The sequence below is a fragment of the Physeter macrocephalus genome, chromosome 5 (assembly GCF_002837175.3).
Source record: "Physeter macrocephalus isolate SW-GA chromosome 5, ASM283717v5, whole genome shotgun sequence".
Taxonomy (NCBI): Eukaryota; Metazoa; Chordata; class Mammalia; order Artiodactyla; family Physeteridae; genus Physeter; species Physeter macrocephalus.
Window position 1 is genome coordinate 14671227 of NC_041218.1, and position 19888 is coordinate 14691114.

The 19888-nt window shown below is 49.9% G+C and overlaps 2 protein-coding genes across 2 annotated transcripts in view; one reads left to right on the forward strand and one right to left on the reverse strand.

Moving 5' to 3' along the window:
- KLRG2 (killer cell lectin like receptor G2) overlaps positions 1 to 19888 on the forward strand; it is a 75939-nt gene that overhangs the window by 3319 nt on the left and 52732 nt on the right. The window lies entirely within an intron of this gene.
- The window catches only part of CLEC2L (C-type lectin domain family 2 member L), a 19339-nt gene continuing 4669 nt past the window's right edge, over positions 5219 to 19888 (reverse strand). Inside the window, exons 2-5 of the mRNA XM_055084808.1 lie at positions 12529 to 12695; positions 11331 to 11431; positions 9627 to 9739; positions 5219 to 6699 (exon numbers count right to left, since the gene is read on the reverse strand). Of these exons, the coding sequence (XP_054940783.1) occupies positions 9628 to 9739; positions 11331 to 11431; positions 12529 to 12695 (380 nt within the window). The 3' untranslated portion in view covers positions 5219 to 6699; position 9627. The remainder of the gene's footprint in view (positions 6700 to 9626; positions 9740 to 11330; positions 11432 to 12528; positions 12696 to 19888) is intronic.

Genomic DNA, 19888 nt, shown 5'->3' on the forward strand with positions numbered 1-19888 from the left:
TCTAAGGCCCATTCTTTTTTTTTTTTTTTTAAAGCAGCTTGGGTACACTTTATTTTTTATTTTTTTGGCTGCGTTGGTCTTCATTGCTGCGCGTGGGCACTCTAGTTGTGGCGAGCCGGGGGGGAAGCGCGGGGGGGGCGGGCGGGGCTACTCTTTGTTGCGGTGCGTGGGCTTCTCCCTGCAGTGGCTTCTCTTGTTGCGGAGCGCGGCCTCTAGGCGTGCGAGCTTCAGTAATTGTGGCGTGTGGGCTCAGTAGTCGTGGCACGTGGACTTAGTAGTTGTGTCTCGCGGGCTCTAGAGCACAGGCTCTATAGTTGTGGCACATGGGCTTAGTTGCTCCACAGCACGTGAGATCTTCCCGGACCAGGGATCAAACCGGTGTCCCCTGCATTGGCAGGCAGATTCTTTTCCACTGCGCCACCAGGGAAGTCCTAATTTCCATTCTTAAGTGCTTTCTTTACGCGCGCTGATCTATAGATGTGGTCTCTTCTACTGAGACACTTTGCATTTGACAGCACTTGTGAAACAACAGTGGAGGGCAGATACCCTGTCAGTAAACCACTTGATATCTGCTTCTTTGTCTTTTTGTGTTCTGTTTCGATGTCTTCTTATGGCCTATTGCCATGGCTCTCAGACTCTTGATCTGCTGCAGACTAAGCCCGTGGACCAGGCTGCTTATAAGTGAACAAATTACCCATTAATAAAAGCCAGAACCAGAAAGAGAAAGTGGATGCTTGGAGGAAACCCTTCTAAGGGGGAAAAGATTGCCACAGGTCTAAAGATTGCCACAGGTCTTAAGATTGCACAGGCCAGTGAGGCAGTAGGAGAGAAAGCATTATCCATAGCAGAGCGATTCAGAGCATGGCTTTGGAGTCAGCCATATTGGGGTTCAATTCGAGGCTCTGTTGTTTATGACTGTAAAAGCTGGGAGATCACTTAACCTCTCAAGCCTCAGTTTTCTTATCTGTAAAAATGGGGATAATGCCACATGTGGCAAGGACTGGGTGGATATTCCCCATAGCCATTTCCTGTTCTTGCTGAGTACAGAGCTAGATTATATTTCCTAGCTTTCTTTTCAGTTAAATATAGTCAGACCTGACCTCTGAAACAAAACTCACATACTTTGATCCACACTGTCTCCCCTCAATTTCTGCCCACATGTGGAAGAGCTGATGAAGAAGCCCAGATCACTGAATGATTTCATGGCCTCCTAATAAAACCACTTTGGACAAAACCAAAAACAGTAAGAAAGAAATCTTTTTATTATATTTAAGCCACTGAAATTTTAGGATTTTTTATACAGCGATTAACCTACCCTGACTAATATAGACATTAGTTCCTGAAAGTGAGGTACGGCTGTAGCAAACAGCTAAAATAAAATACATGGCATTGGCTTAGCAGCTGGACAGAGAAATAAGGAAATTGATTTCAGGAGCTGGAATCATGGTGGCCCATGTTATGCTTTAATAAAAACATTGGATACACATGCAATTAAAAACCCTGTTCAGTCTACCAAAAAATCTAGAACTAACAAGCCAATCTGTAAGATTCCAGGATAAAAGATCAGTGTACAAAAATTGATTCCGTTTCTTTTAATAGAATTTTTAAAGGTTGCATTCTGAGGCTTCCCTGGTGGCTCAGTGGTTAAGAATCCGCTTGCCAGTGCAGGGGACACGGGTTCGAGCCCTGGTCCGGGAAGATCCCACATGCTGAGGAGCAACTAAGCCCATGTGCCACAAATACTGAGCCTGCGCTGTAGAGCCCATGAGCCACAACTACTGAGCCCGTGTGCCACAACTACTGAAGCCTGTGTACCTAGAGCCCGTGCTCTGCAACAAGAGAAGCCACCTTAATGAGAGGCCTGTGCAGCGCAACGAAGAGTAGCCCCTGCTCGCTGCAACTAAAAAAAAGAAAGCCTGCGTGGAGCAACGAAGACCCAACGCAGCCAAAAATAAATAAATTTATTTTAAAATATATATATATATATAAAGGTTACGTTCCATTTACAGTCATTACAAAATATTGGCTATATTCCCCGTGTCGTAAAATACATCCTTGTAGCCTATCTTACACCCAATAGTTTGTAACTCCCATTCCCCTACCCCTAGGGTGCCCCTCCCCCTCCTCTCCCCACTGGTAGTCATTACCAGTGTTTGTTCTCTATATCTGCGAGTCTGCTTCTTTTTTGTTATATTCACTAGTTTGTTGTATTTAGATTCCACATATAAGTGATATCACACAGTATTTATTTCTCCGTCTGACTTATTTCACTTAGCATAATGCGCTCCAAGTCCATCCAATTGCTGCAAATGGCAAAATTTCGTTCTTTTTTGTGGCCGTGTAATATTCCATTGCGTATATATACCACATCTTCTTTACCCGTTCATCTGTTGATGGGCATTTAGGTTGCTTCCATGTCTTGGCTATTGTAAATAGTGCTGCTATGAACATTGGGGTGCATTTATCTTTTCGAATTAGTGTTTTTGTTGGATATATACCCAGCAGTGGGATTGCTGGATCATATAGTAGCTCTATTTTTAGTTTAAGGAACCTCCATACTGTCTTCCAAAGCAGCTGCACCAATTTACATTCTCACCAACAGCGTATGAGGATTCCCTTTTCACCACATACTCGCCAACATTTGTTATTTGTGTTCTTTTTGAGGATAGCCATTCTGATCGGTGTGAGGTGATATCTCATTGTGGTTTTGATTTGCATTTCCCTGATGATTAGTGATGTGAAGCACCTTTTCCTATGCCTGTTGACCATCTGCATTTACTCTTTGGAGAAATGTCTATTCAGTTATTCTGCCCATTTTTTTAATCAGGTGGTTTGTTTTTTTTGATGTTGCTGTTTTGTATGAGCTGTTCATATATGTTGGATATTTATGAGCTATTTATATATGTTGGATTTTAATTTCTTATTGGTCATATCATTTGCATATTTCCTCCCATTCGGTGGCTCATCTTTTTGTTTGGTTGATAGTTTCCTTTGCTGTGCAAAAGCTTTTAAGTTTAATTAGACCTCACTTGTTCATTTTTTATTTCCTTTACTTTAGGAGACGGATCCAAAAAAATATTGCTGCTATTTATGTCAAAGAGTGTTCTGCCTATGTTTTTCCTCTAGGAGTTTTATAGTATCCCGGCTTACATTTAGGTCTTTAATCCATTTGAAGTTTGTTTTTGTACATGGTGTTAGAGAATGTTCTAATTTCAGACTTTTACATGCAGCTGTCCAGTTTTCCCAGCACCACTAATTGAAGAGACTGTCTTTTCTCCATTGTATATTCTTGCCTCTTTTGTCGTAGATTAATTGACCCTATGACCATAAGTGCATAGGTTTATTTCTGGGCTCTCTATCCTGTTCCATTGATCTATGTGTCTGTTTTTGTGCTAGTACCATGCTGTTTTGATTACTGTAGCTTTGTAGTATAGTCTGAAGTCAGGGAGCATGATCCCTCTAGCCCTGTTCTTCCTTCTCAAAGTTGTTTTGGCTAATTGGGGTCTTTTGTGTTTCCATATAAATTTTGAAGTTATTTGTTCTAGTTCTGTGAAAAATACCATTGGTATTTTGATAGTGACTGCATCATATCTGCAGATTGCCTTGGGTAGTATGGTCATTTTAACAATATTCATTCTTTATACCAGCAACAGACAAACTATGAAATTCTTTAAAAAATTCATCTACAGTAGCATAAAAAATAAAAATATTTAAATAATTTAACAAAATATATGCAAAAACTCTACCCTTAAAACTTGTAAAATGTTGCTGAAATTTTTAAAAAGTTAAATGGAGAGAGCTACTTCAGTCATTGATTGGAAGAGTCAAATTGCTAAAAAGTTATAGTTCATCAAATTGATTTGTAAAATTGATCAAAAGACAAAAAACTTGAGCATTAGACCTGTGTGACAATCTCAGACAGCCTTAATTGGAGTTCTGGAAGGAGAGAAAAGAGTCGGGCAGGTGAAATATTTAGAGACAAAGGTGATGAATCTTCCAAAATTGATGAAAATCCTCAACTTTTAGAATCAAGAATCTCATGTATCCAAGCATACAGCTGGAAGTTATTTCTCAGCCTTCCATGACTGTCCTGGCCAATGGACTGTGGATGGACTGTGTGCCACCTCCAGGCCTGGCCTCTGTCTAGTCTAGGGTAAGATATGCTATAATCATAACAAACCCAAAACCTCAGAGGCTTTCCAGGAAGCTTCACCCCCCCACACTGACTTAGCATCCCAGGATGCTTCAGTCTTATGGAGCCTCCAAATCAAAAAATCACGACTGGGGGGAGGGAGAATATGGAGGAGTATGCACTGGTTCTTAAATGTTTCCACTTGGAAATGACATCTGCCACTTTCCCATGGTTAAAGCTCTGATGTCACCTGACACCTACCTTCAAACAGACCAGGAAATACAGTCCTTCCATGTACCTAGAATGAGAGGAAAGGAAAAATTCTCGGTGCATGGCAGCCACATCTACCACATTTCCTAATATACATCCTGTGTGAGCCTCTATGTTCAAAGACTCTGGGTGGAGCAATGCTTTTCCCTGTCACTGACCTGCATTAGTCCGTGTTGCAAGCCAGAAAGGGATCTTTTCTTGGCTAGGCCTCTGAAATGTGGGTATTACAAAAGCTAGCATGCTCTAAGACCCTACTCAATTTACATCATAGTGAAACAAGGTGATAATGTTTTTAAATAATAAATTTATTTTAGTTTTGGCTGTGTTGGGTCTTCGTTGCTGTATGCGGGCTTTTCTCTAGTTGCGGCGAGCAGGGGCTACTCTTTGTTGCGGTGCGCGGGCTTCTCCTTGCGGTGGCTTCTCTTGTTGTGGGGCATGGGCTCTAGGTACGAGGGCTTTAGTAGTTGTGGCAGGTGGGCTCAGTAGCTGTGGCTCGCGGGCCCTAGAGCGCAGGCTCAGTAGTTGTGGGGCACGGGCTTAGTTGCTCTGTGGCATGTGGGATCTTCCCGGACCAGGGCTTGAACCTGTGTCCCTTGCATTGGCAGGCGGATTCTTAACCACTGCACCACCAGGGAAGCCCACGATGATAATTTTTAGCACTTACTATGGGCCAGGCACTTTGTGTGAATGGCTGGCCCTAATAAGCTCTTAACTAGTGTTCATTGTTATTACAATTTTGTCTTAGATTTGTATGTCTTTATTCAAATGGATTCTGTGCTCTAGACTACAGGACCCTAAAGCATATTGCAAGGCAGTTGAGCATCTTATCTTTTTCTCTAAAACATCTGCAAGTTTTCATACGTTTTACGGGCAGCTGGACTGGCAGTACAGATTTCTGAGATCAGAGACAGCATGGTGTAGAAGAAGGAGAACTTCAACTAGGAGTCAAGATCAGTTTAGGTCAACACACGTTTATTGAGCACCTTTAGTATGTACCAGGCGCTAGAGAAAAAAGGAGCATGAGAGTGGATCCCTGCCCTCTAGGGGCTTACACTTCTGCGTGGATGGTGGACAGGTGAACAAATAAAGCATGATACGTGCAATAATAGTATCAACAACGAATAGAGAATCCACAAGACCTGAGGTCTAGCTCTGCCACTAGATGCGTGACCTTGGACGTGTTATTTAACCTCTCGGGGTCTCATGGATAGTGAGAATGGGGTCGATAATTTCTAATCCCTGAAATTCTAACATCTACAGTTCTCAAAACCCTGTGAGGTAGGCAGGGCAGGCACGATTTCTACTTTATATTAGAGGTGAAGCCTGGGGTCAGGGAGGTTGAGCACAGCAGCCTGAGCTACACGTCTGCTTGTTGGTAGAGCTGGCCCCAGACTAGACTCGGGCAGGTCTTCTGAGTCAGGCCAAGTGTGTATCCACTCCAGGCTGAGACGTGGGATCTCTGATGGGCACGGCAGGAGGTTTTCTGGATGACCCCTGTTTGAGTCTCATACTTGCTCCCAGTTTGGAGTTCTTTACGGACTAAGGAAAGAGCAGTTACCTCCATCCCCTCCTGGTGTAAGTACAGTGGGCATTTCTGAAAACCAGGTCTTTCACAAACAGCACAGTGATGTTAGCATAATTATCCTGGTGACCACAGGAATCTTCAGCCGCCAACCCCAGTCACTGATGGAAACCCTCCCCGGGCCTGGTTTCCACTCACAGCCAGCTCTTCGGCCCCGCCAGCTGGGCTCTGTGTATGATGCAGAGGATGTTCTGGAGGCGAAGGCAGCTCTCCCTCACGGCCCGGATGCGCCCTTTCACCTCCACTCAGCCCGCCCAGTATCTACATGCTTAGGGAATGTGAGCGAGCTAACTTAACTGAAGCAAAACAAACTAAAGAGTGCATCTTGCCGGGCCTCTAAAACCAAGCCACGCCCACCAAAGCCAAAAAGACGAGCCTCTTATGATGGCCGGCCACTGCTGTCTCCCACCGTGGCAAAGGGTTTCAGAGATGGCATTTGGGGGCAATCTTATTGTCATATACAACAGTGTTTTTTGAGCACATGCTATGTGTGCTACAAAGAGGCCAGTGACACATAATCCCTGCTATCCAGGGGCTTATAATCAGATGCCAAGAGTGGTCAGATGACTTTAGCGATGAGTCACAGATGAAAACTTCCGACAGACTCCGGCGGTGTGAGAGGCTCAGTCTTAAGTGCTGGAGGTGCTGGGGTGAGGGAGTGGTCACTGAGGGCTGCTGCTGTCCTGGAAGGAGTCCCAGGGGGCTCGAGCTGGGCCTTGAAGGGAGAGAAGGACGGAACTCAGTATTGGCATTACCCCCTCCCTATGGGAAATTCACCTGAAAACCATACGACGACGATAAAAGTGTACAGGAAAAAAATCGCCTGTGGGCACCCCACGTCCTCTCCCAAGGTGGCCCCTTCCACCCCGCCTCCTCTTCCACCACCTCCTAGGCCTGTGATGTACAGCAGTAGAGCAAGTCCCTTAACCGCCCTGAGCCTGCTTCCTGATCTGTAAGGTTGTAGGAGGGTTTACTAAGCAAACACTAGTGAAACCCACCAGCACGGCAACAAACGCTACCTCCCAGTGAGTCCTCCTGAAAAAAAACCCCCGTCCCTCCATCTTCACAAAGGACGTCTGAGGGTGACCTGGTGTGCGTGCTCCAGCCTTCTACCCGCATCCTGCCGGCTCCAGGGGCTACGCCGAGGACAGGGCTGCCGTGCGGGGTCAAATTCACCCAGGGCGCAGCCGCCCAGGCTCCCAGCCAAGCACCTTCTCAACTCCAGGGGCGTTGCCTCAGAAGGGAAGATCCTCCAGAGGGGCTGAGGAGTGGGGCTGGAGGAAGGGTGGTCCCTTGGGTCTGCCCCCAGCACCTCCTCCCACGCTCCACCGAGGGGGGGGGCCAGCTCGAGCTCCGAAACCGGCAGAGCGTCCGGCCTCCGTGCTGCCACCTGTGGCCGCCGGCCCCAACTGCACCCGACTCCTCGGCCCCGCCCACCCAGCCTGGCTCCGCCCACGTGGGAGGTGCGGGTGCCCGGTTGGTGTATAACCTTTGGAAGAGTTCTCAATGTTTCTGAAGTTTGGCATGCCATTGTTTTGTTTTGGTCTTCCTCTTAGGAACAGATAAGAGAGCTCTTAAAACACCCATGACCTTGGGTCAGAGTTCCTCTTAGCTCTACCACACGTAGAGTTGTTGTGTGGTCCCAGGGCAAGCCCAAGGCCAGAGAGCCAGGGTGCCTTCCGCCAGGGTGCCTTGAGGCCACAGGCTGTGGATATTGAATGAGAACTAAGATCCCAGTGGCCCGGGTTCCTCGGTCCCTGCCCTCCCACACTGCTTCCTTCCCACCCACCTCGTGGCGCCCTTCTTCCCACCGGAACCCACAGGACAGGATGAGAGCACAGCCCTACTCCTCCCCGTCCAGGACCAGTTTTGTCCCCCGTGGCAGCATTACCTGCCTCAGGGTCTTTCTGAGAGACTTAAATGAGGTGCCACGTGGAAAGCAACGAGACCATCTTTGAGGGGAAGATACTGGTGAGAACTGGTGCGAGGGAGAGACGCCCTCCCACTAGCCACCCCGACCCCTGACCAACCCAAGCAGCAGTGGCGGCAGCTGACCACTTCCTCAGTCCCCAGCCCCTCAGCACACCTCCCCACAGGCGCTGGGAAGGCGGTGGGCTCCTGTCACCCCTCCCCAGGCCGCACTGAATGCCCTCAGCTTCTTTATTGCACACTCAGGTTCCACGCTGGCTTCCCCATAAAGATAAAATATGAAACCACAACATACCCAGATTTTACCAAATACCTGGAAAGCTTTCAAAAAGGTCAACGAACCCAAGCTGACAGTTTTGTCAGAAAACTGACAGTAAAAGGACTGAGCCGAGCAGGGCAGGACCTGTTTCCCTGGGAGCCATTTTCTGAAGATGGGCCGGGACCCAGATTCACACACGAGGCTCCCAGGCAGGCTGGCTGTGTCTCACCCGGCCACAGCTTGCTCTGGGCTCCACGTGTGTGCGTTGGAGGGGGTGGCACTTGCAGCCCCCGTAGGCCCAGGGGAACCGCCAGCCTCCCCCGACCCCCCTGTCCCCGCTTCCTCTCCAGGCAGACCAAGGGGGGACAGGAAGGGGCCCTAGCACCTGCACAAACTCTTAACCGGCCCAACATGAACATCATCTCTTCTCCGTGGCTCATCCTGATGCTTTCTTCGCCACATCTTCCCCTAAGGCAGAATGAGCCATCCCTCAACTGTGTTCCAGAATGTTCTGGTGCTTTCCAGGCTGTTTCCTCTGCTCCCTGTGTGCTCCTTGGGGTATCCCCGAGGATACCCCATGCCTAGTGTGGTGTCTGGCACGAGGTAGGTGTGAATCAATGTTTGTCACGCCGAGTTGAATAGGAATGAAGGAACCAGATGGAGCACACCCCTCAGACATCTAAGAATAACTCAGTGGCCTGGCAACGTTAAACGGTGCCCTGAGGCCACAGAGTGTGTTTGGGGCCTTGGTTCCTGCCACACATGCCGCCTGCCACACCGGTGCCTCTTGGTGGTGTCCCTCCAAGCACGGGCGCCCAGAGACATGCCCCTCCCCCAAGCCATGATCCTGGAACAAACGGCAGACGACTTCTCTGGACGCCAGTCATCTCTTCAGTCCATCAGTGACCAACACAGCAGCACCACGGACACAGCAGGGGCCTGCCTGAGACCCCGGGCGAGGCAAGGGCGGTGGATGCTGGACCCAGGTGAGGGGGGCTTCCCTTCCGGCCTCCCCAGCAACCAGGAGAGAGATGCGTGGGGAGGGGGCCCGTCTGTGTGGACAGTACCGCAGCCTGTCGGCCCCCCGCCTTCCTCAGAGCACCAGGGCCTCCAGAGGAGGGAATGCTGCAGGGTAGGGCCAGGGAGGGACTTGTTGGGGTGACTAAGGGTGGACTCTGAACTTGAGCGGGGGCTGTGCGCCCCCGTGGGCGTGCGCGAGCGCGTCAGCGTGCATGTGTGGCTGGGGACAGGTGCCTGCCGTACTACTGACTCATGGGATTTGACTACTGAGCCACAGGACCTGCCTGGGGCCAAGGAGACCAGGGACCAAGACTCCGGGGCCTGGGAGAGCGCCCAGGGGCGGAAGGCACCCTCCTCACTGCTTCGCTTGGAGACGAGCCCGGGGCTGGCAGGTCTCGGAGGCTGGCTGGAGGGCTGCCTCTGGCCTGACCCACCTCATGTGTAGGCCATCTTGCTGCACACCCAGGGCCGGGTCATCAAACACTCCGTCGACACCAGCCTGGTGGGCTCCACGAAGACGCACTCCCCCGGGCCCGAGATGTGGAATCTGTGGCGGGGAGAGAAGAGACCAGGCACTCAGGACCTGGCAGACGCGGCCCGTCGCTGGGCAGCCCCGGAGGCCCTATGACTTGTCCTTCCCTCTGGAGCAGCCTTCCGGGACAGTCGGCCCCCACAGACCTTGCTAGCGTGGCTCCCGTCGCCTCCAGACAGTGCATCACGGCTCCAGCCCCCTGGTGATGCCCACGGATGTCTCCGGGATGCACCCTGCACTTCTCCATCCGGCTCCGCCATCCTGTCGGGCTCAGCTCACTCACCCCAGGAACCCGGGGCCCTGTCTAGGACCACGCTCCACACACCCACCTTCCCCGCAGCGCCCTGCCTGCACCTCCTGTATCTAGCACAGGGGGGGGTTCTCCCTGCCTAACATCATCCCTTCTGAATCTCAACACTTCTTCTTCACCTCGTTTGGTCACCCTGACCTGAGCCCCCTGCCAAGGCTGGAGCTGGGGTCTCATAAGAGAGGGCATCAGAAGGACCCCAAGAGGGAGTAGGGGGGCCAGGACCACCTCGATGTCAGAGAAGCGTGGCCCCGAGGCCCGCTGGTTGCCAGGTAGTCAGCGGTCTGGGGACCCCAGCCTCCAGGGCTCCCTGGGTTCCGGGAGCAGGAAGCTTCCAGAAGGGGAGAGGTGGGAGCAGCACGGGCAAGACTTTCTCAGCAGCTCTAAGAACAGATCTGGGAGGAGGGCAGGACAAGGAAAGAGAAGGAAAAAAAACAAAAAGAAAACAAGGAAGAGGCAGTGAGGACAAAGACAGGTGCAGGAGACAGGGAGAAGCCGGCACAGGGGGAGGGAGTTGTCACGGGCCGCAGTTCACGTCAGGTCGGCAGCTGTGCCCCCGCCCGGCTCCTCGGGCCTAGTCCTCCAGCCTTAGAGTCTACATCAGAAGCTGAGGTTCTTACTCCCCTGTGTGTGCTGCTCTGCGTCTCCCTAAACCTAAACTGCCCCTACACCCATGACTGCTGCCACCATCGCCCCGCAAACAGTCCCTGGCTTTGCACACCCACCAACCCGTCACACACTCCCCGCCACACCACTTGGGCCACACAAATAATACCACCACTGCACACACCACCGACACCCTCAAGAGGTGTCTTCTCTAAGGGAACCCTCCTGGTGCCCAGGGTTCAGATCCCCTTTCTCCCACGGTGACAATGTTTAGGTGGCACGTGGCTGCCCAGAACAGAGGCCCCACCTCCCACCCTCCCTTGCAGTCAGGCGTGGCCATGAAGCTAAGTTCTGGCCAACGCAGAGGGTTGTCCAGGGCACGTCCTCCCTTTCCCTGACCCACTCTGAGCCGTGCAGATGGACTGGGGAGCCACAAGATGGAAAGAGCCCTGGCCCTTTCCAGCAGCAGGGAGCTCTGTCGCCTACATGGAGCAGGGCCACCAAACCAGGCTGGACTTTACTAGGGAGAGAGTAGTAAAGCCATTATCATGACTGGGTCTCTGTCCCACACCCCTGACCCTAGAGGTGAGGGGCTCCAGCTAGCACAAAACCAGGTTCTTCAGGAGGTACGTCTGGGAGGCTATGGCTTCCCCGGTCTAAGCTCCTTGGCCAGAAGTTGAAGCCTCAGCTCACGTGTCTGGGTCAAATGGGTCCCCGTTGACCCAGTGGAATTCGTCCCCCACTCTGCGCAGACCAATCCAGGGCTCCCTCCGTGTGAACTTGAACATGAATTCCTGCACCAAGGAAAGAGGGAAACCTCAGAGTCAGGTGCGGTCTCCTGACTGCTCACACATCCCCAGACTAACCTCAGCTTGGAAGACTGGCTCCCAGGATGTGTAGACACGAAGAGGGTGACACCTCACTGCATCCCAAGAGTGAGGAGCTGGGGTTACAGACACCCTGCACTCACATGGAGCTGCCTGCAGTGGCCTCCAAGGGACCCGGGCTCTGGGAGTGCACCACTGGGCCAGGAAGCCTGGAACAGGGTTTGTCTCCTAGCTCAGTGGGCCAGCATGCCTGCGTTCCTCATTTTCCGGAAGCCTGGCATTGCCCACTTGATGGATTATCTGGGACACATCTCAAAGCTCAGGCTGGATGTCCTTCTACCCGCATATTCCTGGGCCTTTCTCTGCCGAAAGGAGCTATCAGACTGTGTATCAGAGACAAACAGAAGTGACTTTTGGATTTTCTGCTATTTTGGATTGCATGAACTGTTGCCCTCAAAACCCAAAATGGCCAAGAGACCCACTAATTGTGTTTTTTTTCACATTTCTAGTGATATAACTGTTTGGGGTGTTAAATGAGAGATCAGGCCCTGATTTGGACTAGTAGAAGAAGCCAACGTTGGGCTTCCCTGGTGGCGCAGAGGTTGAGAGTCCGCCTGCCGATGCAGGGGACGCGGGTTCGTGCCCCAGTCCGGGAAGATCCCACATGCCGCGGAGCGGCTGGGCCCGTGAACCATGGCCACTGAGGCTGCGCGTACGGAGCCTGTGCTCCGCAATGGGAGAGGCCACAACATTGAGAGGCCCGCGTAATGCCAAAAAAAAAAAAAAAAAAAAAAAGCCAACGCGATTTTTCCTTTCACAAGTGCGGGTATAATTTGTAATGCTCACGCTTCAATACTGAGTTGAGCTCAGCAAACCAGCCTTGGGTGGACATAGTTGGCCTTGACAATAGCAGTGGAAACAAGAGCCGCTCATGGACTTGCTCAGACCCCATGGAGCCCACCTGCACCCCCCACCCCAGGCTGTGCTCTGGAAACTGGTCACAGGGGACACCAAGTCCTTGGGGCATGGCTCTCCCTGAAGGTCCCCGCCCCACCGGCACGCACCAGCTCCTTCTGGCTCTGGATCACAGCCAGCGCGGCCTCGTGGCCGTGACAGTACTGCCTGCCCGTGTTCCAGTCTCTCGGTTCCTCAGAAAAGAAGTAGCATTTCCTTCCGTAGAGCAGCCAGTCCTCCGGGCAGGGCGCCTCGCACTTGATGCAGCCCTTGGAAGCTGCAGGGAAGAGGAGAGGCTCAGTATCCACCAGCACAGCGGGCCTCTGTCCGGCCCCCCAAGGACCCCACCCTGCTCCCCGCCACTTCCTCCACCTGCCTCCACTTTGGCGCCCATAAGCCACATGCCTCGGGGGAGCGCCTGTCACCGCGCCTGGCAGGTAAAAGGCTGGTGACTAAATGAGTAAGGAAAAGGAATTTGGGACACTGGCAGGGACACTGCCCCGAGGGGAAGTGACAGCAGGTTAGGCCCCTGGGTTCAGCTCTCCTCTCTCTCCCCGAACTCCCCGAGGCGTGGAACCCGAGAAACTCGGACTTGGAAAGGACCTGGGGGCTACGCGTCCTCTCTCTCCAGCCAGGGTGGGAACCATCGGCCTGCTCTCATTGGCCACACCCTCATCAGCTAACACTGCTGGACTGCTGGAAAGATCCTTTGCAATTTTGAGTCCCAACCTGCCTTCCCATGACCTGGAACCTGTGGGTCCAGGATCTGCCTCTGGAGTGACCCGGACAGACCTGGTCTGTCTTCCACCTCCTACTTGAAGAAGGACCCCAGCCTCCCCTCTTCCAGGATTGAACAAACACCGTCCCTTCCACAATCCCTTGCAGGGGGTGCCCTCCAGACCCTTCTCCATCCTGCCTGGCTCAGTACGGTGTGCCCACATCACCAGTAAAATGCTGCCACCAGAACAGGCTGGGACACGTCAGCTGTGGTCCCCCACCCAGCAGTGATCACCGTACCCCTTCCAGCTGCTGTGGGCTTTCCAGTCTTCAGATGCTCCAATGAGAAGAATCTGTGGATGTGCGCCTATGTGCACTTTTCTGGGAAGGAGGCCCAGAACTTCCATGAGATTCTCTAAGCCTCCTTGCCAAAAGGAATTCAGCCATACCCTTCAACTATTTTCCTATGATCTCTTTCTAAGCCAGGTCTCCCCTGTCCAGAACATGTGGACATGTCCAAATGCAGGATCTTGTGTTTATTTCTTCCACAGTCATCTCATTCACATTGGCTCCTTTGAGTTTCTGAAGATAAATTTTAATCTTGATTTCTTTTTCATCTGTCATATTGAGCACCCCTCTTTGAATTGTTTCACCTGCAGATTCCGTAAGCATATTTTTTTGTTTGTTCTCATGCAAGAGATTGACTAAAATGTAGACCAGGACAGCGCCAAGAACAAGTCCATGGTACTCAAGCCCCCAAGGGAGCTACCACCACACCAACAGCAGTTAATTAATGGACACTCTGGCATTCCTGCTTAATGAGCTACAGGCCCACTTAGACTTACTGGCCATGCATTCCCACGAGGATCTCCAGGGACTCTGTTGTGTTTTACTGCAATCTCAATAGGCTATGTTTACACATTGCCCTGTCCTCCCAACCTAGCAATAGAACAATTTGATTTGTAACAATTAGTCTATAGGTGAATCCAAGCTGACCCCCGTGGTCACCACATTCTTTGCTAAGCACTCACAACTCCCTGCTTAGCCTGCATGCCCTACAAGTGAGGGTTTGGTAGGAATTGATGTTATCAGTGGACTTTCCTCCCATTTTGAGGTCTTAGGGTGCTTCTCAAAGATTAAAGACAGAGGTCCTGAAGTCACTTTGCAAACCCTTCAGAAGTCATGACGTACTTTGACTTGAATCCATTAAAAGCAGCAAATCCCAGGGTCATATAGCCTCGCCTCCCTTAGTAGCAGTTTCCTCTTTTGCATTCCTCCTCCAACCCTTTCAGTTCTACCTGCCACTCTGTGTTTTTCAGGCCTCTCCCCCTTGGAATGCTCTGGTCTCTCTACCTTCTGCTCTCTAGGAAACTCTTCATTCTTCAGGGATTAGCACATGTGTTCCCCACCTCTGGGAAGCCCCCAGGCAGTAACACCTCTATCACTGGACAGGGAAGTTGATGTCTTAATTTTAAAAAATCTCCAGCACTTAGCCCAGGGCCTAACACACAGCCCGGCTCAATAAATGTTTGTTGAGTGAGTGAATGAGATCTTTAAGGCCCTTAACCCCAACCGTCTCCTTCAAGAAGCATTACGTGACTAACACACACCAAGTTTGTTCTGCGTTCCCGAAGCATTTTTGTGAACGTACCTAAGTTAACATCTCCACTTTTCGCGGCATGGCTTAGCAAAGAGGACGGGTATAGTCGATGTGTGAATGTACTATTTGAGGCTAAAATCTCATCTAGAACCAACACTCTATTTCCTATTTACTTTGACCCCACAGAATTGGCGGTATGTCTGGAACCTTTCTTTACCTAATCGGACATGCTTTTGACAAGGTGTGTAGGAGCTGAACTGCATAAATGCTCTGACATCCATGCTCACCCAATATGCTCATCACCACCAGGATGGCAAACAGAAGCACCGCGATGGCCCCCAGCAGGAGACGCGTGGTGGTGTCTGAGGAGAGAGAAAGGGGTTGATTACCTGGAACATCCCCACCACCCATCCCCACCTCCAGCCCCAGGTCCTGATAGTGAGAAACTCTGGGGCTGTGTTTGAACAAGCCCTCCAGGAGACTCTGATGCTGAAGTCTGAGGCGCCTTTCTAAAGCACGGGTCTGTCTGATTCTGCGATGCCCCTGCTTAAAAACCCTGCCTCGGGGGCTACGCCCTTGAACTCCTGCTGTGGCTGTCGGAGCTTTCCAGTCTTTCATCTCCTGCTGGCTTCTCTACCTCGTCCCTGGTTTCAGCCAGACGGACTCCTTGAAATACCCCAGTCCGTCCTCACAGCCCTTCAGCTGGGTCTCTGCTCCCAAATTTCTTCTCCTCCATGGCAGTCTCTTGAAATCCCGCCCCACACCCTCCATTCTCTTCACGAAAGCTTTCCTGATCCTCTGGCTTCTCCCTTTTAAATTTATATTTATTGTTCTCACCTAAAATTTTAATTTGATGTTTAATGAAAGAACCCTTTTAGACTTCAGACACAGGGTCTTTGAAAGTTTTTTTGTGGTAAAATATACATAACATAAAGGTTGCCATCTTAACCATTTTTAAGTGTGCAATTTGTGGCATGAATTATATTCACAATGTTGTGCACTGTCTATTTGCAAAATGTTTTCATTACCCCAAACAGAAACTCTGTACCAATTAAGCATTAACGCCTCATTCCCACCTCCTTCCAGCCCCTGGTAACCTCTAATCTACTTTCTGTCTCTATAAATTCACCTATTCTAGGAACCTCATGTAAGTGGAATCATGCAATATCTGTCCTTTGGGGTCTGACTTCTTTCACTTAACATAATGTTTGCAAGGTTCATCCATGTTGTAGCACATCAGAATTTCATTCCTTTTTATGGCTGAATAATATTCCATTGTATAATTATATACATTTTGTTTATCCATCCATCCATCCATTGACAGACACTTGGGCTGTTTCCATCTTTTGGTTATTATGAATAATGCTGCTGTGAACATTGGCAAATATCTGTTCGAGTCCCTGTTTTCAATTCTTTTGGGTATATACCTAGGAGTGGAATTGCTGGATCATATAGTAATTCTACATTTAACTTTTTGAGGGACCACCAAACTGTTTTCCACTGCTGCTGCACCATTTTGCATCCTACCAGCAATGCCAACGCACAAGTGTTCTAATTTCTCCCTCTCTTCACCAACACGTTAGTTTCCATTTTTGTTTGTTATAGCCATCCTAGTAGGTGAGAGCTCCCTTTTTATTTTTAACCATTTTTTAAACCTTTTAAAAGTTATATGTGTGCCTAGATGAAAGAGTGTCTCCACAGCCCAGTGCTGGGCTGTCCACCGTTACTCACCCATGATGAGCTAAGTACCAAACTCGAGAGGAAGTATCTAGAAACTTTTACAGCAATTCAGCATTGCTGTGACATCCAAGTGCCTGATGCTGTTTCTAGTAATTTGTCTGTATTGTACTTCACAACAAGTTGGGAAAAGAAACCTGGTCCTTTATCAAGGATCTGAAAAGCAACAGATCTGAAGTCAAGAAATTCTACCAGGCTTCACTAAACAAACTAACAGCCAAAGAACATTGCCCCTTCCACAGAGGCAACTACTTCCAACCCTTGTAGCTAATTCTTTTGGTATTTACCTCCAAACCTCTAAAAGCTTTGCGCATGTCAATACTTTTCGACTTTTCTATTTAAGACACTACTTACTAACTTCCCACAATAATGAGGAAGATTTAATTCTCTGCATTACTATCCCCACCCTGACCACTCACACACTACCTGCTCTCTCAACATCATAGTTTGGGTTAGACTGATAATTAGGTCTTCTTTTCGTGTGGCAATGTAAATGCTACTCCCAGGAAAGCTATGCAGTGTATATGATCTTTATTTCTACACAACTTCTGGTTTCCCTGTAATTAATCATTTTCCTTTGCTTACACTTCTGTGTGCTCATCATTATTTCAACTTCAAAACTCCTTTAAGCTGATGAGGCAAAATCAGGAATTCTACTTCACCTTTGACTTAGTCTGCACAGGCTGCTCTAACAAAAACCACAGACTGGGTGCTGAAACAACAGACACTTCTCTCTCACAATTCTGGAGGCAAGGAAGTCCGAGATCAAGGTACCAGCAGATTCCAGTCTTGGTGAGGGCCCCCAGGATGGGATTAGTGCCCTTATTAGAAAAGGAAGAGCCACCAGAGAGGAGAGGAAGCTCTCAAATCCACTGTCTCTTTGCCTTTGCTATTTCCTGAAGATTTTTTTTCAACTTTATCTTCCCACTCTCTACTGAATCTTTTATTTCTACAATTATTTTTAACTGCTAAGGATTTGGGGGGTTTGTTGCTGCTGTTCCCTGAATACTCCCTCTTAAAGCGTCCTGTTCTTATTTTAATGATGCAAAATTTTCTCTTATCTCTCTGAGGATATTACTGATAGTCTTTTAGGGTTTTTTGGAGGCGGGAGGGGGGCTCCGGAGGGGGTGGGGGAGAGGTGGGCAGAAAGTTTAATCTGTATAATCTCTGTTTTCTCCAAACTGCTTTTTTTTTCCTGTTCATTTGTTTTGATCTCTAGCTTGCATGTCAGAGACTTTCCTCAGATGTCTGGAGATCCTTGGTTATTTGTTCATGATTAAGGCAGGAGGAATAAGACTTCACTGGCACCTCTGAGACAGGAAGAGGGGCTTATTAACTGTGAGGGTAGTGGCAGAGTGATGGGCTGGTCCTCAAGGCTGTCTGTTTGTTGACCTCCTTGGGTTTTTCCTCTTGGGTCAGTGTCCCTGGAGACTGCTCTTCTGTTTTCCCTCCTGGAGGGTGTAGGCTTGGCTGGGAAAAGAGGCTAGGAGGCCATCCTGAGCCCTCAATACATAAATGTCGCCTTAACTGCTTGCTCTCAAATGCGTTGGTGTCCGGAGACCCTCTCTCCCCAAGGCAGAGGGCTGGGGATGGGCTCACAGAGTGGGGAGAGGATTTGGGGATCTGAAGTCTTCCTAACCAGTGTTCAACCAGCCCTCCTGATTTCACCTCCCTCTTCACTCACGGCCGTGCTGACTGGTGCCCCGGTCTCTGCGCTGTGGGGTTCCTGTTTGTGACTCAGGTTGCTCCTCTGCTTCCTGAACTTTCTCAGGCCAGTGGATTCAGTGTCAGTTACACCATCGTTGATCCCTATGTGTTTGTTTTATTTATTTATTTACTTATTTATTTACTTATTTATTTACTTATTTATGGCTGCGTTGGGTCTTCATTGCTCCGCCAGGCTTTCTCTAGTTGCGGCGAGTGGGGGCTACTCTTCACTGCGGTGCGCGGGCTTCTCATTGCGGTGGCTTCTCTTGTTGCGGAGCACGGGCTCTAGGCACGTGGGCTCAGTAGTTGTGGCACACGGGCCTAGTTGCTCCGCGGCATGTGGGATCCTCCCGGACCAGGGCTCGAACCCGTGTCCCCTGCATTGGCAGGCGGATTCTTAACCACTACACCACCAGGGAAGCCCCTCGTTGCTACTGTTTTGTCTCCTGTTCTTGTTATCCTGGTGACCTTTTAAAAATCCCTTTACTGTTGTATTAATGAGCTCTGGAAGGGAGAGAAGATGAAAGCATGTATTCAGTCCGCCATCTTTACTTGCAAGTCCAACAAGCATCCGGGAGTCCTTTCCTCTGAGCACGGTCTATACTGGCAAGTGACCGGGAGTCCAGAGGTGGGTGGCTTCCGGCCCGGTAAGAACAGACGCTCACGCCCGCCCTCGAGGGCTGGGCTCCTTCTGTATCTGCTCTGCTGTTCTCGGGGGCAGCTTGTTGTAAGACTAATCCCCTTGAGCTGCCTATGAATCCTGCCTTTCCCTTCTTTATTTTATTTTATTTTTTATTTTTTTTTTATTTTTGGCTGCACTGGGTCTTTGTTGCAGCTCGCACGGGCTTAGTTGCGGTATGTGGGATCTTAGTTCCCCGACCAGGGATCGAACCCAGGCCCCCTGCATTGGGAGTGCAGAGTCTTAACCACTGGACCCCCAGGGAAGTCCCTCCTTTCCCTTCTTTAAATGCCTCTCAATCCTCTTCTATAACCCTGGCACTGCAATAAGAGCATAGCATCGTAAGCCACTTCACGTGGGTTCACATCCAGCTTTGACACTTTTTAGTGGCAAAGCTACTTAGCTTCTATTTTATTTCATTTTCCTCGTCTTTCAAATGAAGTCATAATAGTGTCTCCCTCTTAGAATTTTATGAGGATTCAACGTATAGGGCTTAGAGCAGTGCCTGGCATGGTAAGCTCTCCTTCAGTGTTAGCAATTACCATCATGGTGATTATGGGCCCATGGGCTCCTTTAGGGTAAGGGCTGTGCTTTACTCACGTTTGGGTTCCCTATAACAGGGCTCGGTCATTGCCTTGCATGTTACAGAGCACCCACTGATACTAAAAAACACAAAGGGAATCTAGCTACCCTGAATGACAGTGCCCTTGGCCAGGCGGATATACACCTGCTTTCAGGGAAAGGGGAGTCTGTGCCTGTGTCTCCAGCATCACCAGAACTGAGGACTGTCTTCATTCTTTCATGGGGATAACTGCTCTGGATGCTGCACTGTGGACAGAGAGGGGGTGCGCTACAGAGTCTGACTCCTTGTTCACCCTCGAGGACAGCTGTGGGCCTGGACAAGCCAAAACAATGTTGTATTAGTTTCCTAGGTTGACGTAACAAAGCACCACAGAGCAGGTGGCTTAAAACACCAGAAGTGGGCTGCCCTGGTGGCGCAGTGGTTGCGCGTCCGCCTGCCGATGCAGGG